We start from the raw sequence: 8,835 nt of genomic DNA on the forward strand, positions 1-8,835 counted from the left end.
AATTCTTAGCTTATATATGGAGCCTAAAAATAAATATTTTATCTAGTTCTAGGTACATATTTCTTAATACAAATTTAGGGTTATTCAATTTTAGGATCATTTCACCATTAAACTATTTCCTTTATCTTGTTTGTGTGCATTTAAAAGGTTCTTGAAATCAGAAATTATGCTGAAGCATGAAAACATCTGCTCTTCCATATTCATAACATATACAGACTCTAGGTATTTTTTCATGACCTTTGAGATTTACAAATTGGGTATATTTCAATCAAATTTTCTGGGTACCCTACATTCCAGTTGATCTAAGTCAGTCTTAGCACAGTAAACTAAGTCTAGTCTAGTACTGACAAAGCATTCCCAAAAGTGCCTAAAAACTATGATGGAAACGAAGTATGATCCTTTCCTTTTCAGAAAGGGTTCTTCCATCAAGGAGCTTACAGTCTAATATAAATAGCAAAATAGATGGAGAGAAAAATACCATAATTTGTGATTATTATACTGTCCTTACTGCCAAACTCCTTCATTCAAAAATATGAATTTCATCCAAGAGAGACCATCATGAAATTGGCTAAAATATAAGTGTACCCCCCCGCACAACACACACACATTTAGGGTTCTTTTAGACTTCTTTTTTAAAGACTTTTAGGTAATTTTTGCTTCAGGATCACAAGATTTTTGTGCAAGCAAATGTACTTTTTGTGAGAACTTTTGTTTTCATTGAAGTCACTTGATTCCAGCAGCTGGGACTCTAAGGAAAAACATCAAATAGTGGAAGATTAGTGATAAATATCCTAGGAGCTGGGCACACTATCACATAGCTTGTTTTACTCTTGCTATCTCTGATAGGCCATTGTGTTACAACATCCTTGTGCAATTTCCTGTATACCACCCGTTTCTGAGGAATAGAGAGACCATGGAGACCAGATACAACAGGCAAAGACTATGTTACTACATTTCTGGGTGCTGAATAGAAGACATTGTGAATATTCTTCCTTTAGAGAAATATAGCAGTGTTCCCACACTGCTGATGCTCAGAGGGAAGATAAGCTGCAGAAGCAGGGTCTTGGAAGTAAAGATGAGCTGCTTCCTCTATTTCTCAAATGGGACAAAGGGTATGTCCTTTCAGGCAGAAAGTTCATTTCATGAGAAACTCTCCTTTCCACCTTGAGAAACGTAAAACGAAAAATCCTTATGTTAATATCTACAATGCCTGTGAATCCTCCAGATACTTAAGTAAAGGCAATGCTGAAGGCTATAATAAAAGAACACTGTCAGGCAAACTTTCTAGTAAAAGATATACAACTGAAATTCAGGCCACACTACCAAACCACATCAGGTCCTTGGAGAGCTTCAGTCAGCAGTGTAAGACTAATCTTGGGGACTATGTTCATGGCACAAAACAGGGCTGTCCAGCTGGTCACCCACAGGCTATATATGGCCCATGAGGGGTCATTTGTGGCTCTCCAGGCTCTTACCCAGCTCCCTGTATCTGCTGCAGCTGGAGTCTCCAGGTTCTCCCTTCCTCCTATGGCTTCTACTTCATGCTCCTGCCCTATGGGGTAGCATGGCACAGCCTGTGGTGCCTGCACACATGGTGCAGCAGGGGGGCAACCACAATGCAGTGGGGGAATGCCTGTGGGTTATAATGATGCGTCCTACATGGTGTGCAGATTCTGGCTTCTTCAAAGTTGGATAGCAACATCATAGGGCATCCGACAACAAAACACAGTTTAGAGCCAAGTCATCACACATGGAAACTATGAGCCATAAAGCCTTCACTGGCTTAGGCACACTTACTGAACTGACTAATAACAGGCCTCCAAAAGAGCTGCTGTTTGAGCAACAGAATGAAGGTACAGATCCTGTTGACAGAGCACAGCAGAGGTGGAAAGACTAACTTGAGGAAAGGCCATACACTTGAAAGCTGTCAGGCACCAGCACTGAACTTTAGCATCTGCCATGCAGTGTTTGGACAAGAGCAGGCAGCTGAGAGCTTCTTGAGGCAGCTGCTAAAAAGACCAAGACACTGATGCTAGCTAGCAGTGTCCTCACTGTCATGACAAGGACTACATCAATTAGTTTTAAAAGGCAGTAATCTATATCCTTACTTTCCATCCAGACCACCTTTAAAAAGTTTGATACATTTGTTTTCTTTTCCTTAGTTAATTCTAACCGAAACTTTCTGCCAAAACATTCTCCAATACATTCATTGAATTGTGCAAGAACACCTTGAGCAGTCACCAGATTTTAGAAAAACAAAATCCCATGACAGTTGCTGTTGCTTTGGCAAGCATGACAATTTTCTGAAGCCCTTTAAAATGGTTTTTGCTGTGCAATATTTCAAGTTCACAATTTTCATGTCGTGTAATTATTTTGAGACTCAGCAAGACCCATGCAGGCTTGGTTTGGCAACAACAATCAAAACAATTCTTTGTTGAGTCTTGCCCTCATTTTTTCTATAATCCTTCATAACCTGCAGTTTCATAACACTTCAAGGCATAGACACACAAGCAAATTACTGTAAGGTAAACTGGGGTGTGAACTTATTGCGAGACAAGAGCATGCACATGGGCGGTTACAGTGATAGCTGACATACTAAATTCACACCGTGCCGCACCCTGCAGTAATTTGTTTCCATGCCAATATCCTACTGCCATCCTTCTAGAAACCTACAGCAATACTGTTTATAGTCCATTCAAATATGATACCTTTGCTGTTCAGTCAGGAGAGGCCAGATAACATCTGTTGGTCATTCAAGAGGCCAAGGACAGACTTAGATGGGATTGCTCACTTTAACTTTTCCTCCAGTCATTTGCCCAGTTCCTTCCTGTATTTTATGTCCTAACAGCTTCGCATTTCTGCCTTTTCCTGTAAGTACTGCCAGCACCTGTTGCATAATTTGGATTCCCATCTTGCACTGCCCAAGGGGTATCCAGTGTGCTGTAATCACCTAACCAGGCACACAGAGGGAAACAAGATTTACAGAACAAGAGGCAAAAATAATAATGGAAGGTGTGGTAGGGCAAAGGTGCCTTGCATTCCCATCAGATGTATCCACAGATGGTATCATTATGTTCCTCATCGGTTAAAAATAACTTCCCAGTCACAGGTTAAGATATTTTACAATGCGTATGTGAACATTTTTGAGACCTCTCTTCCCCAAGCAAAATTTATTCTCTAAACGCATTTAGTACAACTACCTATTTTGGATTATATGCCCAATAATATGCTGGGTCTTCAAGGTTAATAAGTCAAAACAAAAACAAATTATGAAAACTTTACGGTTCAAAAACAGAGACAAGTGGTGTAGACTGGCAGACCTATACAGAAATGCAGTACAAAATCATGAAAGCCTCCAACCTTAAGTTCATAAAATGCAAAACACTGCAAACCGATAAAGTATGTATGTCCATGCATTTGTATACTACTGTCCCTTACAGAATGGCTGCAGCAGTACTTAATTGTTACAGGCCTTATATTACTATGTTCTCATGTAGCTCAACTTCCAAGTTTTACTCTTACAGTTACCAGAGGTTTCAAGAGATCCCACTGTGCAAAGTAGCAGAACCTCAGACTCACTTGGCCACGGATATAAAGAGCAAGGTTGGATGTGTTTCCATTATTTGTGAATGACACTTTTTTTTTTTTTAAACAACTGAATTTTCTAAAACAAATATCCTATTTGCCTATACATATCAGCTTAATTTTTTTTAAAAGTGTGCTCGGTGGGAAACATCCAACTCATCCTGGTATAGTTCTGCCATCTTCTACAACAATAAATTGAGCCCTGTATTCCTTATGCCTAACTAGGGGATCTTAATACCTTGCCATTGCCTTTCCAGTTCTGTCCCGAGAGCTATGCTTAGACTAAGTTCCAACTGTTTTACCTCCAGGTCTTCCAGATGTTGCAGTTTTATACTGCACTCTATCATGCATTAGCAGGGTGGCATCACAAACAGGTCTAAGGAGATGATCTTTCTCCTGTATGTGGCACTGGTAGGGCTGCAGCTGGAGCACTGGCCCAGTTTTGGGCACTGCACTTCAAGAAGGATGTGGAATACTTTGAGAGGGTTCAGAGGAGGGCTACTCATGTGGTTAGGGGCCTGCAGGTAAGACCCTATGAGGAAAGAGTGACAGACCTGGATCTCTTCAGCCTCCGCAAGAGAAGACTGAGATGTGATCTTACAGCCATCTACAAATTCATCGGGGGGGGTGGGGGGAGCAACAAGGAATAGGAGGTGCTCTGTTTACCAGGGCACCCCTTGGGGTAACTAGAAACAACAGCCACAAACTGACAAAGAGCAGGTACAGATTGGACATCACATTGAACCTCTTCATGGTAAGGGTTACCAGAATCTGGACTGGGCTCCCAAGGGAAGTGGTGCTCTCCCCTACCTTGGAGGTCTTTAAGAGGAGAGTGGAGAAGCACCTGGCTGGGGTCATCTGACCCCAGCGCTCTTTCCTGACAAAGGCAGGGCATCAGACTCGATCTACTGAGGTCCCTTCTGACCCTAAAAATCTATGCTAAAGTCACTATGGCACATGTTTGGGATTAGATTTGGGTGTACTGTCACTGTCTAAAAGTATCAATTTGGTGGTGTCCTGAAGACTCCAATGTTTATTTTCACTTCTGAGAACAGCAGATGATTGAGTTCTCATTGAGTTGTCACTGATTATTCAACAAGTTTTTTACTTCTGTACCTATGCTTTAATGCTAATTCCTGCTGAAAGTTTAATAAATCTTTTATGTATTTGCAGAGCTGGTAAAAAAAAAAATCAAATTTAGAAACAACACAAAACCAAATTTCCCTTTTCTTCCCCCCAAACACACAAAACAGCTGATGAAAACATCTGGTATAGCAATATGCCATAAACAAACGATTTAATGTATTTTACCTTTGCTTCTACAAGCTGGTCTTGCTTGTCAAGTTCATCATTCTGTTTTTCCTCTACATCAATATTGGTTTCTACAGTTTCTTTTTCAGATGGTAGTAATATACCACTGCTTGGAGTCCTGCAGCAGCTATTAAGAATTTGTCCTTCACAGGCAGTTGTAGTTGGCAATGAGTCTATGGTAGTGCCTTCTCTTTCCCCATTTAGTAAGCTACTGTTGACTAAAGGGTCTGAAATTTGAGTTGATGTATTGGTGCTATGATCAGGTAACGTATTGTCCTCACACTCCATCTGGTTTTGTGCTACTACTCCATTGGCTGTGTGTTTCTGTACAACCTGAGTTTGATCCATATTATTTCTTCCCTGCTTTTGTAGTGGGTGTTGGGAAAGGAGTTTTGGCTGAGGTGATGGCGTTAACCCATATCTTCCTTGAGATTTAGCAGTGTTGAGGACAGAGGATTCTTTCTTCAAATCACTATGACTTGACGGGCTTTAAAAAAAAAAAAAGGTTGAACATAGCATTACAAAATTGTTTGATTTTTAGGAGCAGGGCATTTATATTGCATAATTTTAACTTCCTGAATTATATATTTCTCTTTGTCAATACTAGAAACATTACAGAACCCATGAGTCATAATACTATAATTCTTTCAGCAACTCACGCAAGTACACTTTAAAACCTTAATATCACCCCACACATATTCCCTAGAGACCTATCAGCCCCAGCATACTTATTTAGTGCTGTTGTTTTACAGCCTTGTCACATCCCCTCTACAGCTATTTTTTCTTTGTTCTTCAGCTCATCTGCAAACATATTGCACCCCGTTTGTATCTATTATTGTTCTTATTCTTATTTTTCTAGTTTGGGTTATTGTTAGGATATGAAACACTCTATAAAATAAACTTCTATTGCATTAGTGTAAAATTACCTTGACCAAAGAGCAACACTTGTGTGTTTCCATTTTATTTGTACATAAATTTCAAATCCCACATAATTTGTTTCTTAGAACAATGCTACTAGATCTATTCTGAACGAAGTGATAAATGAGTCAAGTCCCTTTTCTTGCAGTACCTGGATGCTCCTACATTAGGATGCCTTTTTAATTTGGAAGGCTTAGCTCTGCCCTGGGGTGTGTGCACATGTTATCCCTAAATTAGGAAAGTGGTGTTGTGGGGTGATGTGCAGCACATGATAGATCAATGCATATAGGAAGTATTTATTTGAATATTGATGCTTCTGAAGTATCAGAAGGCAATGTCCAATGCTCACAGTTCTCAGGCTTCAGGAACTGTAACTCCAGATCAGGTCCAGTATCCTTCTGAAAGAGTCACCCCCAATATGATACTTGTGGCCACCAATCTGATTTTAACAAAGAGCTACTAGGGTTAGTCTTTTTTGGTACACCTCCTCTTTTGGCACCTCATCACATAAGACACTTAGCATGAGTTTTATGGTGTGTACTCAAATCCAAGATGAAATCCTCCCTCAAAGTCAGCATGAGGGGTGGGGATCCTAGTTTTAGATTAGAGTACCAGCCCAAGGCAGGTGGCAACTCTGGTTTCAACCTGGTGCTTGGAGCTGGAGCTGAGCTGCCACCTGCCCTGGGCTGGAATGGTTTGTATAGCAGGGGAGGGGGCATGTGGCCAAGGGGAGTGCATGGGAGACTAGGGCGAGGGGAAGGAGAACCTGCAACCTACCCCTCTACCCCCTGCTCCATTTGCTTGTGTCTGCCTCCCCCACCCTCTGCTCCCCTCTCCCCAGCTGTCCCCCACCCACCTACCTTACCTTCTGCTCTGGCTCTGGTCCCTCCAGGCCCAACTCTGCCCAGCCAGGAGTTGCTGCTGCTTCTCCCTGGCTGGCCTGGACTGAGGTCATGCTGCTGCTGAATAAGCTGCAGCAGAACACAAGTGGAGGGGCAACAGTGAATGGAGGGCAGGCATGGGCACAGGTGTGGTTTTGACAGTTGGAGGGAGGGCAAGCTGCATGAAGGAGCAGCGGGTGAGAAAAGCAGGGGTGAGCTAGGCTGGGGCTGCGCTGCTACCGACTGCCTTGAGGAGCACAGCTGCAACAGAAGGTAAGGGAAGGTGGGCAGGAGGTGGAGGAGGGGGCAAGCTGCAGGGTGGAACAAGGGGTGGGGGACGCAGGGAGTGGAAGGGGCAGACAGAGATAAGGGGCAAGGGGCAGAAGATCGGTAATGGGGGCAGACACAGGCACAGAGGGGCAGGGGAGCAAGAAACAGGGGTCTGCCCCCTCACCCTTGTCAAAACAGCGGAGGGGGGAGAAATTTAAGATACCCTTCCACTAATTAGATTTTCTACATGGAAAATTGTAACAAATGTACAATTTTCCACAGGGGCAACGTGTAGGGGGTGCATGAGGGTGCACATCCACCCCCTGCACATGGAGGTGCACTCCTTGCGGGCAGTCACCCCTTACCACCCCACCGCCAGCACCACTGGTGGTGTCTGCGGGTGGTCCACAATCGCCCCTGGTTGCTGCCAACACTGCCGGCAGCAGCTGTGGTTGCCACTCACCACCCCACCCCACCCCACCGCCAACAGTGCTGGTGGCGTCTGTGGGAGCTCCCTGCTCACCACCACCGTGCTCCCACCACTGCTGCTGTGCTCTTGCTGCCGCTGGTGCAGCTGTGCCCCCCCAGCCGCCTGGGGCACATGCCATTCATGATTTTCCATGTATAGAATCTAATTATTGGAGGGTCATTTAAGATTGAAAGCTGTCTTGGATTTGGGTAAATGTAGTGTTTAGAATGTAGCAAGCATTACCAAAAGTTAGAACATGTTCTGAGCAGTTACACAGTAATGCTTACTACAATCTTCCAGCCTGCTTCCCTTTCTAGAGAGTGCTGGTGAGTGAGCAGGGTTTCTGCCTCTGACAGCGAGCAGAGGAAGGCATGGGGAGTTGAGGCAAGAGCAGCACCCTCTCCCAGGCTCTTGATCAAGCAGTTCAAGACTCCAGTGCAGTTCTGGGGCAGGGACCAACAATCAGCAGATCGCTTGTTATCTCTCCAGAGTGGCTGAATAATAGCCGAACACATTTTACTTAATACGGGAGATACTCTTCCCCAAAAAGCCCTACCTTTGCTATGCTATGAGCACACCAAGTGTGTGTTTTACTGATGAATGTATGTTCACTTGCATTTATCAAGTGCAGGTAACACATCTTAAGTGCCACAAGGCCCTGATATTGAACATTCTAATATAATAAAAGGCTTAGTACTTCCGTCGTCTGTCCATAACATAACTACGCATGTGCCCCAGAGGGGGCTGGCAGCAATTGGCTGCATGGGCTCCACCCCCTCAGGCAGAGAGGCAGGGGCGGAGGTAGCCTGGCTGCATCACTGGAGCAGGGAGCATAGACCTGGCCCAGTAGGATGTGAGAGTATGTGTGGTTGTGGGTGGGTGTGTGTGTGCAGCCAGAGGCAGAGTAGGTGAGTGGGCGTGGGTGTGTTCATACAGCAAGTCCCACATGCACAGTCCACCATACATATGCACCCACAGTCCCTTCACACTGCCATACACACAGACCGCCACAACCCCATACCCACCCACACTCCACATACCCACAGCCCCACACAAATCTATACCCACCCCCCACAATATACAAGAGTAAGACTTCACTTTAAGTTTCTGTGCAATCACTTCTATATGCACTACCCAAACACATGTACATCGGGACAACAATATTTTTTTAAATCAAATTAACGAATGCTGTAGATGTTTTGTTTTTAGAATATAATTTGGTACTTTTCTGGTTCTGAGATGGCAAACCCCCTTGCTGAAAGAAGTACTTCTTGGGGCAAGGGGAGGGACTTCTGGTGGCAAAGGTCAGGGATTAGGGGGCAGGACTTCTGGTCACAAGATGGTGACCATGGTCGAGGCACCTGCCAAGGGGCGGAGCTACCTATGCGGCCCTTGACAGCT

The 8,835-nt window shown here is 44.0% G+C and overlaps 1 protein-coding gene across 2 annotated transcripts in view; it reads right to left on the reverse strand.

The window, feature by feature from the left end:
- Nucleotides 1-8,835, reverse strand: part of FGD4 (FYVE, RhoGEF and PH domain containing 4) — a 123,315-nt gene that overhangs the window by 51,134 nt on the left and 63,346 nt on the right. For both annotated transcript variants that reach the window (XM_019515462.1, XM_019515461.1), the window contains exon 4: nt 4,897-5,383. In XM_019515462.1, the coding sequence (XP_019371007.1) occupies nt 4,897-5,383 (487 nt within the window). The remainder of the gene's footprint in view (nt 1-4,896; nt 5,384-8,835) is intronic.

Source organism: Gavialis gangeticus, unplaced genomic scaffold (genome assembly GCF_001723915.1).
Source record: "Gavialis gangeticus isolate Ggan-Ray unplaced genomic scaffold, GavGan_comp1, whole genome shotgun sequence".
NCBI lineage: Eukaryota > Metazoa > Chordata > Crocodylia > Gavialidae > Gavialis > Gavialis gangeticus.